At 42.4% G+C, this 14,037-nt stretch overlaps 1 protein-coding gene across 2 annotated transcripts in view; it reads right to left on the bottom strand.

Annotated features, from left to right (window-relative positions):
- Positions 1-14,037, bottom strand: part of POR (cytochrome p450 oxidoreductase) — a 72,511-nt gene that overhangs the window by 15,254 nt on the left and 43,220 nt on the right. For both annotated transcript variants that reach the window (XM_070932103.1, XM_070932104.1), the window contains exons 4-8: positions 11,119-11,247; positions 9,389-9,538; positions 3,975-4,099; positions 1,459-1,548; positions 415-513 (exon numbers count right to left, since the gene is read on the bottom strand). In XM_070932103.1, coding sequence (XP_070788204.1) covers positions 415-513; positions 1,459-1,548; positions 3,975-4,099; positions 9,389-9,538; positions 11,119-11,247 — 593 coding nt within the window. The remainder of the gene's footprint in view (positions 1-414; positions 514-1,458; positions 1,549-3,974; positions 4,100-9,388; positions 9,539-11,118; positions 11,248-14,037) is intronic.

The raw sequence follows: 14,037 nt of genomic DNA on the forward strand, positions 1-14,037 counted from the left end.
GTGATAACAAAGATGTATTTCCAGATTTTCTTGCAAGGGGAATTCAAACATTTCAAAATGGTCAAGATTTTATTGTCGCAGTTCAGGAAATGCTTACAACCAATTCAGCCCCTACCTGTGGTGTGGAATGTAGTCTGGATTCCCAAAAGGAAGGGGCTGCATTCCAGAGGGCAAAGAGGCAGCCAAGCTTACATAGTTTGGCCAAGAGAAAGATAATGAAGAAGGCTCCTTCCTAGCAATTCTCAGAGTATCTCTATGGTGATGCAAACAATTGCACCAGTTTGGCAAGACTTCTGTCTATAGGTGAGGTACAATAAAGGAAACTGTTCTGAAGTAATTCCATGTGTCTTTCCTGGTTTGGGGAGGTCTGCCATGCCTTGTTTGTCTCTCTCAGCCTCCCTTTTGATAACTTACGGTTTTTGATTCTCATAGCTCTTGAGGCGTCCCATTTCACCCATGTAAACTTTGCTTGGGGAAATGTCTTTGTGAACCACCAGCTCGTACTGCCGAATACTAGAGAAAAAAGAAAAGAAATGAAGTGTAATTTAGAAAGTCAGTTTGGTCAAGTGGTTAAGGCACCAGGCTAGAAAGTACGAGACCATAAATTCAAGTCCCACCTTAGCCATGAAAGCCAGCTGAGTGAATTTGGGCCGGTCGCCCTCTCAGTCCAACCCACCTCACAGGGTTGTTGGGGGGGGGGGAGAAATAGGAGGAGAAAGGTATGTTGGGTATGTTCTCTGTCTTGAGTTATTTGTAAAAATAATAAAGGCAGGGTACAATTAAATAAATAAGATACTGGGCTTTCAATTTCAGGGGCCAGAGTGGAATGGAGCTCATATTGCCACATGGTGAACCTGGAGGCAGACATTAAGGGACTCCCCCATGATCACAGCAGAGCCACAAGGCGGGGATTTCTCTCTCCTCCTTCTACAGGCCATGTTTTTCCAAGAGCAGTTTATCATAGGTTACATGATGGGAATGGATAAGGCCTCTATCTTCCCTCTTTCCTGCCACCATGCAAAACTGCTCTTTCTAGAGCTCAGAACTGCTTACTTGAAGACTACTGTATTTTTTGGCATATAAGACGCACCTTTTTCCCCCCTAAAAGAGGGTGGAAATGTTGGTGCGTCTTATACACCGAATACAGCCATTTTTGGCCTCCCGAAGCCCCGCCCCACTCATTCCATTTTTGCGAAAAATGGGCCTGTTTTTCCCAAAAACGGGGCGCGCGGAGGGTTTGGGAGGCCTGCACAGTGCTCCTGGGGGCTGGGGAGGGCAGAAACTTTTTTTTCCTTACTTACGTCTTTGAAATCTTGGTGCATCTTATACACCAGTCCAAAAAATATGGTAATTTTGAAATGAAGCTGAGAACCACCAGTGCCCCAACCTACTCTTTGCAGAAGGTGTATCAGGGGTTCCCAAGCCCTCTTCTCTTATGAGTTGCTATTCCACACTGACCTGGAATCATCTCCTGTGGCTTCCACGCCAAAATGTTCACACACAGCTGGCCAAAACTGTTCACGCCAAGTGATGAAATCTTCTTCCAAGCTGTTGGAAACAGTGAAGGAGAAGATGAGGAAAACCGAAGGCATCATATTCACTATTCAGTATACAGATTGAAGATTCTCAACCTCAGCAACTTTAAGATGTGTGGATTCCAACTTCCCATTAGCTGTGGAATTCTGGGAGTTGAAGTCCATGTATTTTAAAGTAGCTAAGGCTGAGCAACCCTGATCCAGATCCTTCATCTTATCATCCCTTCTGACTTTATATACTGTACAAGCCATAAGGAAGAGCTAATTCAATCGTGTCTCTCTCTGATCAGTTGCAGAAATGGCAACCTCAGTTCTATTGGCATTTATATGGGACATCAATTATATTGGCATTTATATGGGAGGTCAAAGGCCCAATTCAAAAGACAGTCCTGTGGCTTTAAAAACTGCATAGTCAGGAGGAAGTTCAACTTAGTACTATTCTTGCTTAAATGCATTGCTTTACTTGTTCAGCTGCATTTGGCATTTCACGCAACAAATAAGCTTTACAGAAGGGTTTGGAAGAGGTACTAATTTTTCAAGCTTGTAGGCAATACGTGACCTTTTGAACAGCAAAATAAAAACTGCATTCCAAAAAGTAAGCCGGGCTAAAATTATATTTGATTTCATTTTAATGCAGTTACAAATGTATTTGATGAAGTGAAGTTAATTAAGGGCCCGTTTACTTCAGGGTTTGCCTATCTCCCATAGTATCCACCAGCCAATTCGATCTGGGAGGGCTGGCATGCTATGGGTTCATTCAATTAAACAATGCCATTTATTGAGACCCCAGAAGTGTGTCTTTTCTGTAGTAATGTCTGCCTTCTGGAATGAGGTTCTCCCAAGATCTGAACAGCTCCCCACCCTACTGGGGTTACAAAGAGGCCTGAAAGCCTGGCTTTTTACTCAGGCCTTTGGCGAGGCTGACTGAAGTCTCCTGTTCACCTAGATCAGGGGTGTCAAACTCAAGGCCTGGGGGCCGGATGTGGCCTGTGGGGTGCTTAGATCTGGCCCATGGGGCTGCCCTGGAAACAGTGAAGGACCGGCCCGTGGTGCCTCTGCCAGCAAAAACGGAACTGGCGAGGACTGCCCACCACCCTCCCGAGCTCCGTTTTTGCTGGCAGAAGGTTACAGGAGGTTGTCTCCGCCGTAAACGAAGCTCGGGAACCCATTTTCGCTGGCATAGCACTCGGGCCACCATAGGCGCCGACATGAGCGACGTCAAGTTGGCCACACCCACCCTGGCCACGCCTACTCCAAGCCCCCTGAGGTAAAACACAACCTGGATGTGGCCCTCAATGAAATCGAGTTTGACGCCCCTGACCTAGATTGTTCTCTTTGTTTTCACCTGGTTTGTTATTCTACCTGCTCTATCTACCCTTTTTGGTTTCTTGTTGTTTTTCTTGTTGTGCTTTTCATGCTTAGATAAAAATCTGTAAATCTCTCAAAGTTGCTGGGAGTCGAATAACATACGGATATAGTAACAATAATAATAGAAAGAATAAATGTTGATACCATATACGTAACCCATTTTTTTCTTCTTTCTATTAAAAATTATAATTGCATGGTAACTTCAGGAGGGCTCTGTGGGGCCACGTCCAAGCTTTCTTAGGGTTACTTATATAATAAAATATACAATAAAGTATACATAATATATACACAGTTTAATGTATAACGTGTATAATAAGGTATTATGATGGTTGATCACACAGTCCGTGGTTTAGAGTGGATTTAGCCTTTTTATCCACCTTTGAGTTTTTCCCAAGGACTAAGACAAGCAGCTATGTGATAGCAATAACAATATTAATATTATAAATGGAAGCAATTTTTTCCTTTTTGTCATATTAGAAATTATAATTGAATGATAACGTCAGACGGGCTCTGCAGGGCCACATTCAAGCAATCTTAGGGCTCCATGTGACTCAGAAGGCTGACATTATTCAGCCCTGTTCCAGAGAAAGTAGGCATCCAACTCTGTGGTGAAATTCAAATTTTTTTACTACCAGTTCTGTGGGTGTGGCTTAGTGGGCATGGCAGGGGAAGGATACTGCAAAATCTTCATTTCCACCTCACTCCAGGGGAGGGATACTGCAAAATAACCATTCCGTCCCCACTCCTGGGGGAAGGATATTGCAAAATCTCCATTTCCACCCCACTCCAGGGGAGGGATACTGCAAAATAACCATTCCGTCCCCACTCCTGGGGGAAAGATATTGCAAAATCTCCATTCCCACCCCACTCTGGGACCAGCCAGAGGTGGTATTTTCCAGTTCGCCGAACTACTCAAAATTTCCACTACCAGTTCTCCAGAACATGTCAGAACCTGCTGGATTTCACCCCTGATCCAACTCCACTTAGGATTGGTCATGCCTGAAAACCAGCCTGCTATCCTCTATCCTGGCCAACCAACCAATTGGAGTAGAGATTCCAGCAGCCACTCACTTTCCATCATCATCTCCCAGGCCAAGTTCAAATATCCGTTGAGCTCCGAGTTCCTCCAGCCTCTTGTCTACAAATTTCCCCATGGCGTTGAAATGCTCGTAAGTTTTGTTCCCAAGTCCAAACACCTGGAAAACAGCAGAAGATTGGTTCAACTCAGAGGCAATCGGAAGAGTCCAAGAAATATCTCCTTGGAAAGCAGGTAATCTTGAGTTTCACAAGGGTTTCTCCTCTTGTTTGGATGAGGATTCTGTTCAAAACATCTGTTAAACAATGCTGGACTTGAGGTTTTCTTCCTCCTTGTAAATTAGACATGGAATTTTTGTGGATTCACAAATGTTTATGATATCCATCTTTGAGGTGATATAAGATGTATTTATTTATCAAATCTACACGTCTCTCCAACTCTTAAGAAATTACTTTGGGTGGCATAAAACAAATGTTTCAATATTGGGTTTATTGCAACCAGAGCAGCACAGCTCCTCTGGAATCTTCTTCACATATAGGCAGTCCCCGACTTACAACCACAATTGAGCCCAACATTTCTGTTGCTAAGCAAAACAGTTGTTAAGTGAATAACTACAGTTGTTAAGTTAGTAAGATGGTTATTCAGTAAATCTGGCTTCCCCATTGACTTTGCTTGTCAGATCGCAAAAGGCAATCACATAACCCCGGGAAACTGTAACTCTAAATACATGCCAGTTGCTAAGCATCCAAATTTTGATCATTTGACAATGGGGATACTGCAGTGGTCATGTGAAAAACAGTCGTAAGTCACTTTTTTCAGTGCCATGATAACTTCACTATACACATGGTTATAAGTCAAGGACCATCTGTAGTACCTTATTCAAACGTATTAGAATTTATTTATTAAATTTATATGCCGCCCATCTCACTCCGAGAAGCAATTCTGTAGAATTCTGTTCAGATTCTATTTGCTTACTGACATTTTAAAAAAGAAACGTAACAGTGAATAGGTCTGCCTCTAGTGCAGGATAAATGGCTTAAAATATCCCCAATATTATTTGTTCTTAATTATCTAGACGCTCACATCACATTCAAAACAAACCCAAGTTGTAATTTTTGTTATTCACTTTAGCTTTAACTCCTTTGGTCACTGATCCTCTTCCTCACACACCTATACCCATCCCAGTTCAAAGTTTAACTATTAAACTGGGTTTTCACTTGGCAAACAAACCCAGCCAATCATGATTTATGTTGTAAAACTTGGTCAAAGAAATACTAGTTTGCTGTGCTGTTATAACAGCCGCAATTCCTATACAGAGCTTCTAAAACAAGAAACACAGCTACGCCGACTTTTTCTATGGCTGGGTGGGGGCTGCAGCTTTTTGTATGCATCTGACCCAAGTCCTCCGCTTCCTTGCAAAACGAGATTGATGTGCAAAGAACAGTACAGGCAAAACTAGCTGAAGAAGTCAATTCTCAGAGCACAGAATTTGAACAGAAGAGGTGAAGAATTTCCATTTGCCTGTTCCTATTCATCCTGCAAGGAATGGTTAAAAAAAATAACAAGGTCAAAAATCAGAGAATGAAGGAGCCTTGTCTACTTTGGTTATAGTGGAATATCAGAATGCACTGATACACTTCAAAAAATTAATCGTAAAGGAATCTGCTACCTCCCAAAAAGAAACACCCACCTCTGGCATAAATGCTGTCATCAGTGTGCAGAGCTCTCCTCTAAAATGTTTCTGATGTAAGAGGCATAAAGAGGAGGAGGAAGAGGAAAAGTGGTGAACATGCAAAATTATTTTAAGGATGTGTACTTAAACTTGGCTACTATGGGTTGGAGATGGTTGACTCAAAGACTTCAGCAAGAAAAGGAAGACGGCTCTGGAAGGAACAGGCTTTATTCAGCTTTACAGGCAACCGGGATGAAAGAACAGAATCATTGGATAGAGATTAGGTAACCTTTCGAATCAAAGATGGTAATATAACTGGAGAATCAAACTCCATGGGGAAAGGAGACAATGTGAATCAGAACTGAGAAGGAGAGCAAAAATAAAACTTTGTATTGCATCCAAAACAGAAAAAGTCTACCATATAGAGATGTAAGGTATCATATTGTCAAAGTAGCACAAAATAGAATAGAATAGAATAATAGAGTTGGAAGGGACCTTGGAGGTCTTCTAGTCCAATCCCCTGCCCAGGCAGGAAACCCTACACCGCTTCAGACAAATGGTTATCCAACCACTTCTTAAAAACTTCCAGTGTTGGAACATTCACAACTTCTGGAGGCAAGTTGTTCCACTGATTAATTGTTCTAACCGTCAGGAAATTTCTCCTTAGTTCTAAGTTGCTTCTCTCCTTGATTAGTTTCCATCCATTGCTTCTTGTCCTACCCTCAGGTGCTTTGGAGAATAGATTAACTCCCTCTTCTTTGTGGCAGCCCCTGAGATATTGGAACACTATTATCATGTCTCCCCTAGTCCTTCTTTTCATAAGACTAGAGATACCCAGTTCCTGCAACCGTTCTTCATATGTTTTAGCCTTCAGTCCAAATGAATTTTGGAAGAGTAGCAATAAAAGAAGAACAAACAACAGTGGTCAAAGCAAAGCAAAAAAAAAAAAAAAAGCCAGTTCTAACTCAAAAGAAATAACATTATTTTCAAGTCTCTCCTCTTATTAGAATGGGAAAGAGAAAAGGACTGTAGCCACAGAAACTGAGCTGTGATTGATGTCATGCACATCTGGATATTATCTGGCTTAGTCATTAACTGTAGAGGCTAGAAACATGCAATAGTTATTTGCTACATTTATTACTGACCATTAGATGGAAGCACTAGAAAGACCAACTAATTTGGGAGAGCTGGATTTTCAAGCATGGAAGTAGACAAGAGCTTCTCAAATGGCAGGCACGGAAGGACAGGACGTAAAAAATACTATTTATGGCTGGAGAGAAGAGAGAAAAATACCTGTTTTCATGGAAGCAACCCTAGGAAAATAAAGCTAGAGTAGCTAGGAAAGTAAAATAATGAGAGATAGGCTTAAGAACTCTTGGTTAGCTTTTCAGTTGCCAAGGAAAAATTGTCAACATTGAATCTCTCTCTTGTTGCCTCTGTGCTGGCATACAGCAGCACCTCAAACAAAGAGCTAATGATGCATTTGAATACACTGAAAAAAGAAAGGAACAAGAGTAGTTTGATCCCTGGAGCATAATCATCCACAAAGTACTCCAAAATTCAAGAACAATTCTCAGAGGAATTATATTTGTGGATTGATTCACCCGTATTATTCAGAGTATAAAACACACCAGAGTATATAATGCACCTTAGTTTTTGCGGAGGAAAATAGGGGAAAAAATTCTGGCTACCAGGTATCCATCTGGGTAGCGTCCTTAGCCTGGTCAGCTTCAGCACATTAGTTCGCTCGCTGGTTTTGAGGATGGGGCTGGTTGGGGCTAAAAAACAGATGATCGTCGGAGGAAGCAGCAATTAGAAAAGCAGGCAAAGCAGGGAAGATTGCTTCACTCACATTGAGGCTGAAAAACAGCTTCAAAAGCACAGCTGATTATCAGAGGGAGCTCCAGTGACTAAAGCAGGCAAAGCACAGAAGGGGTAAGAAAAGGCAACAGCTGTTCCAGGTAGCCATTTTGGGCACCGCACATCGCGTTTTCAGCCTCCAAACACATCACGTTTTTGGGCGGCAATCAGCAGTGATGTGCTTTGGCGATCCCTGCAGCCTTGAAGGGCTCTCAAACAGAGCGTTTGGAGGCTGAAAATGCAACATGGGGAACCCAAAAACACAAGCCATTGTCGGTGGCAATCTCTGCAGCCAGGAAGAGGACATATGGAGGCCACAAAGTGGGGGACGGAGTTAAATTTGGAGTATAAGGCGCACACAAATTTTCAGCCTCTTTTAGGAAGGAAAAAAGTGTGTCTTATATTCCAAAAAATACGGTACTTCCTCAACTCTCAGGCGTGGATACAGAGGGTACAGAAGCCAACTTGGCCCACACAGGAACTGTCCTCATCAGCTCTAGAACGAACAATGTTTTTCAGGTTGTCAGCATAGCTGCATCCCTTAGGTTAGTCTGAATTCAGACAAGGAGAGAAAAGAAAGTCGTGAATGTTACATTTCACCCGACTAATGGCCAAGTTGAACTGTCAATAAAGGAGAATATTTGTAGCTCAAGGTTGAAGTGAGGAGTCTTTGGTGCTCTCTGAGCTTGGTCGTTTTCTTGCAGACATTTCATTACCCAAACTAGGTAACATTATGAGCACTGATGATATTACTTAGTTTGGGTAATGAAACATCTGCAAGAAAACGACCAAGCTCCGAGAGCACCAAGAACTCCTTGTGCTTAACTGCAACATAACTGGGTAAAACAAAAGCAAAAACGGAGAGCCGTGCTTTCATTATACAGTTCTCAGAACAACTTTCATAGAACAAATAAGAAAACAGGGCAGACTTCACAGTCCCAAAGCTCCATTGAGATTAAAAGCCACAACGTGTATGCCGAGCAATTTATGCTAGAGAGGATAGGTAGCAGTCACTGAAGAAAGCTGGGGATGTAACTGATTGCTTGGGTGAAGGGAGTTGGGTGTGATCACCACCCTTCCTACAGAATACCTAATGATTCTCAGTTAAAACAAAATTGCTGTAAAAAAATGAGAGTAAATGGGAATTGGAAATTCTGAACATTCAACAGAACGAAAATGGGGAAGAATAGGAGACGTTCAGACAAGGACATCAGAATTGCTCTAGTGGATTCACGCTGAGCAGGGAGTTAGACTAGGCAAGGTCTAAGATACCTTAGAATAGAATAACAGAGTTGGAAGGGACCTTGGAGGTCTTCTAGTCCAACCCCCTGCTTAGGCAGGAAACCCTACACCACTTCAGACAGATGGTTATCCAACATCTTCTTAAAAACTTCCAGTGTTGGAGTATTTAACTGTCAGGAAATTTCTCCTTAGTTCTAAGTTGCTTCTCTCCTTGATTAGTTTCCACCCAGTGCTTCTTGTTCTACCCTCTACCTCTACCTTCTTGTTCTACCCTCTACCTTTCCTTGTTCTACCCTCTACCTTCCAGCGCTACAATTTAACAAGCCTGCATGTATGCACTTGCACAAAAGATAACTTTTCTCCTTTACCCTTTGGACTTCCCTCTCTAACAGGACTCTGATTCTTCTCTGATTAGAATCTGCAAAATGAGCATTTGCATCAGAAATTGGGGTTAACCATAACACTTGATCATAATACTTTTCTGGGACTAGCCCCCCTAGCTTTCACGGAGTGCATAAGGGTTGCATTCAGATGAGTTTCGTATATTCAGAACTCATATCCACATTGCAATGAAATGATCTCAACTTCTGGGCAGCGCCTTTTAGTCTTCTCAAGCATCCTATACCCACGATCTCCCATCAGAAAAGTAATCCTGAAGAGTTCATCAAAGCTCACCGCATATTTTATACCAGACAGTTTGGCGTCCGAGTCTTGCAACCAGTCGTAGAAATCTTGGGCGTTATCGGTGGGATCCCCTTCTCCATAGGTGGCCATGCAGAAGACTGCCAGAGACTTTTCAATTTCCGATAAATGACTCAGGTCCGACTGTATGAGAGTGTGCACAGAAAATAAGGAATTCATGAACACCAGCTTTTCTTTCTATCCAGGGGAATTCTCTGTCCATTATGCTAACAATTTAACAAAAAGACTGGAGATACTATGAGATTCATTCTAAAATTTTCAGGTCCTGAGCAGGACTAGCTTCACCGATTCCCTTTCTTCTCACAAATATCATCTAAATCAGGGGTCTCCAACCTTAGCAACTTTAAGACTTGTGGACTTCAATTCCCAGAGTTCCTCAGCCACCAAAGCTTTGCTGGCTGAGGAACTCTGGGAATTGAAGTCCACAAGTCTTAAAGTTGCTAAGGTTGGAGACCCCTGATCTAAAAGTCATACAATTCCAGCCATTCTTTTGTTTGGGTTGTCATTATTAGAGTCTTAATTCTGATGGTTTGTCAGAGCCTTTTGAGAGATGACAAGACATCTAGCATACAAGGCATGTTTTACTAAAAGATCAAGTGGTAATTACACAAAATTATAACCGAGTGCAGTTTTCCCCAACCTGAAGCTATCCAAAATCTGCTGATTTTTTTTTTATTTTTTATTTTGATTTATATGCCGCCCTTCTCCGGAGACTCAGGGCGGCTTACAATGCGCTAAGCAATAGCCTTCATCCTTTTGTATATTTATACAAAGTCAGCTTATTGCCCCCACAACTGGGTCCTCAATTTACCTACCTTAGAGAGGATGGAAGGCTGAGTCAACCTTGAGCCTGGCGAGATTCGAACCTGCAGTAATTGCAGGCAGCTGGTCTTAATAACAGGGTGCTTTAGACCACTGTACTACCAAGGCTCAAGATTGCAATTTTCCCTTCAGGTTGAGGATAACAGTAGAACTCTTAAGAGGCATGTAGTTATATACTCAATCCCTGCTGCCTAAAGAAGAAAGAAAATTAAAACCTTTTATCGTTCTTTAGATCCTGGCAGCCCAGTGCAGCTACATTGCTGCTTCCCTTCTGCTGGAGAAATTGGGAGAGGCATCAGGAAGAAAAAACTAGTAGACTCTAGCTAGTAGAGAGCACTGGTGGCGCAGTGGTTAGAATGCAGTATTGTAGGCTAACTCTGCCAACTGCCAACAGTTCAGTCCTGACTGGCTCAGGGTTGACTCAGTCTTCTATCCTTCCAAGATTGGTAAAATGAGGACCCAAATTGTTGGGAGCAATAGGCTGACTCTGTAAACTGCTTAGAGAGGGCTGTAAAGCACTGTGAAGCGGTATCTAAGTCTAAGTACTATTGCTATTGCTCTTCTTATGCAACCCTCCCCAATTCGATTGCCGCCCTAATGTGGAGGGAACTAAAATTTATATAGAATTCCTATTTTATCAAACCACACTGGCTGGAAAATTCAGCAAGCTGAAATCCTATCATTTAGGGATAGCACCAGGTTGGGAAAGACTGAATTATTACTTATACATATGAAAGGTTTTTTCGTGGGCACTTCCTTGACAGCAATCTTCTGATAGTTAGTAAATTGAAATCTCAGCAGATGTGATAGGACAATGTGACCTCAAATTCAGGTGATACCAGCAAGGATTGAAAAGGGTGGCGAGACTGCTGAGAACATACCAAATCATATTCTTCTGGATCAGCAGACATGCCCCGCATCCCGTAACGTTGAGCATCTTTTGCAAGGCGGTTGGCAAATTCTTCAGCGGTGCCTGTTTGAGAGCCATAGAATACCACGATGTTTCTTCCCTGGAAAGGCAATCAGAATGGGAGAAAGCAAATTTAGCAATGACTTTGGAACTGCTCAGTCAATAAGGTTACTTATGCCAGATCGTAATTACTACCTCTGTTTTTACAACCAGATCTGAAATCAAAACAGAAATTAATGTATTCTCCTAAAGTCTATCAGAGGGAAACATATTTACTTTTTGCACACAGCTTTCAAACAAGCCAAAAATTAGGCATCTCTTGAAGACATGGCCTCGATTACATGTGTTAATTTGCATCAATGTGCAGCAGCAGCAGCAGCAGCAACAACAACAGAATGCAGAAAGTGGTATCACTTGCCCTCTCTTGGGACAAAACTAGGTATTATTTGAGATGGATGGGTTTTTATTTTCCCCTTTAAAATATGCAAGGGGAATTGTACCCCATTTGTTGTTATGAAATTTCTTAAGTAAATGTTTTCAGTTCTAAAGGTTCAAGCAGACTTCTCTGGCACTGAACATCAGGGAATGCGTTGTTCAGGACGTGATATGAGGTGTTCCATTTATACTTCTTCAAATATAACATTCTGGCTAGGGGGCAAACAGCAAAGCACAGAACAGGAAAGACACACACTTCAACACAACACACAGTTGGGATTTGGGAGTTTGGCCCATCTACAGCTACCTGCAGCCTACGCTTACCCATCAACTTCTCTGCAGTGTAAGTATGCAACGATACCTACATTCAGTTGCACACAACTCTAGATCAAGCTTAAGCATGCAATGTTTTGTAAGGCTAATTAGTAACAGAACGCATAGAGAGTAGACTGAACAAGTCCAAGTTGCAGCTAACATTTTACATGTGGTTTTTCCAAGAAAATGCAAATGCATTTTAAACAACCCTTTGCAACTCTCCAGGGAATGCTAAAATTATGTTAACTGTTCCCTGTGCCTTCTTCGTCTTAAATTATAAACAAACTAGGGAAAATGTATACTACTGACTTATTCAACAGCTTATTACTAACTCCTCCTTGAGAAAGTGGCATCCAATAAATAAACTGATCTGGTCACTCCTAAAGAAATCTATTCTGCACATGGAAGATGAAAATAATTATAGATTATTTTCACCAACAGTGGCTCGGATGAGTGGTAGTTGATCAACTCCAGGTCCATTCTCTAGATCCACTGAAATCCAAAGTCAGAGCAGAAAATATCCTGTTTTTCTATTGGATGATCAGAAAATAGGGATAGGGATAAAAGTGTGTGAAATACCAGCTTGAAAGTTCTCTTGGACCTTTTAAAATGGCATCCTAGATGGGCACTCTGGTTTGGATGGGGTGCATTGTTTTAGGGGCAAGTTTGCTCCTGCTGGGATGGCCAAATTCAGAGCCAGTAAACAGAAGGAAAAGGGGAAGGGGGAGTTTAAAATGGCCAAAATCACCCTGGGAGTTGCACAAAAACTGAGGAGATTGCAGGAGACAAATTGCTAACCCTATGCTAAAGTTTCAAGCAAAGTACCTGGGATATATTTCTTGTCCAAAAAGTGCCTCCAAGCATGCCTATGCTGTAAACAACTGTAAGTTTATTTTGGTTTGCATAAACAGGTAGTCCTCAACTTACAACATTTAGTGACCATTCGAAGTTCCAACAGTACTGAGAAAAGTGACTGATGACGGTTTTTCACCCTTACAACCATTGCAGCATCCCCATGGTCATGTGACCACAATTCAGACGCTTGGCAACTAACTCATATTTATGACGCTTGCGGTGTCCTGGGGTCACACAATCTCCTTTTTGTGACCTTCTGACCAATGAAGTCAATAGGAAAGCCAGATTCGCTTAACAACTGGTTTTACTAATTTAACAACTGCAGTGATTGACTTAACAAGTGTGGCAAGAATGGTCATAAAATGGGGCAAATCTCATTTAACCAATTTCTCACTTAGCAATGTAAATACTGGGCTCAATTGTGGTCGTAAGTCGAGGACTACCTGTACACATTCACTCAGTCAGTCAAACTGACTGTTATCCTAGTTCAGTGATGGCTAACCTTTTTGGCATTGCGTGCCAAAAGTGGGGGGAGTGCAGGAGGTCCCACGCGTGTGTGCCCACACCCTTAATTCTATGCGTCCCGCCCCCCTGTGCATGCGCGCATAACCCCCCTGCATTCCCCCTGCTTTTGGCACACAATGGCACTGTGGGCCCGGTAGGCCCATTTTTCACTCTCCCCAGGCTCCAGAGCCTTTCTAGGAGCCTGAGGAGAGTGAAAACGGCCTTCCCCACACCCCCGGAGGCCCTTCAGAGGCTGGAAACAGCATGTTTCCGGACTTCCGGTGGGCCCAGAAGGCCCGAAAATCAGCTGGCCGGAGCTGAGCTCGCGTGCCCATCAATATGGCTCTGCGTGCCACCTGTGGCACACATGCCATAGGTTCGCCATCACGGTCCTAGTTGGACAGAGACAGCATTGTAATATTGTCTGGATTGTTCCATAGGATACATGGGAACTCTTTCAAATAGCCCAGAAATGTCAGTTTTAAAGCAGTGAAACCGAAGTGCTGCTAATTGGGAGATGCTAAGACAATCCTATTAAGCTAATGACTTGCCTTATGTCCTGGCTGCTACTTTATTTCTAAGCCCAATATAAAATGCGAGTTTTCTAGCAAATGGCTCAGAACCCAATCCACCCAATTCTTTATCCAAGATCCTTCTACAAGGCAGGCAAGAGAAAACAGTGCAAAGAAAAAAAAAGGATTTTCATTAGTAGAATCTCCTTTTTGAAGTACCTTTCCTATCTGTTACCAGGAGCTTTTTAAAAAATTAAGTAAATTCTTCG

This window comes from Pituophis catenifer, unplaced genomic scaffold (genome assembly GCF_029215685.1).
Source record: "Pituophis catenifer annectens isolate HBS135680 unplaced genomic scaffold, rPitCat1.0.hap2 SCAF_1, whole genome shotgun sequence".
Taxonomy (NCBI): Eukaryota; Metazoa; Chordata; class Lepidosauria; order Squamata; family Colubridae; genus Pituophis; species Pituophis catenifer.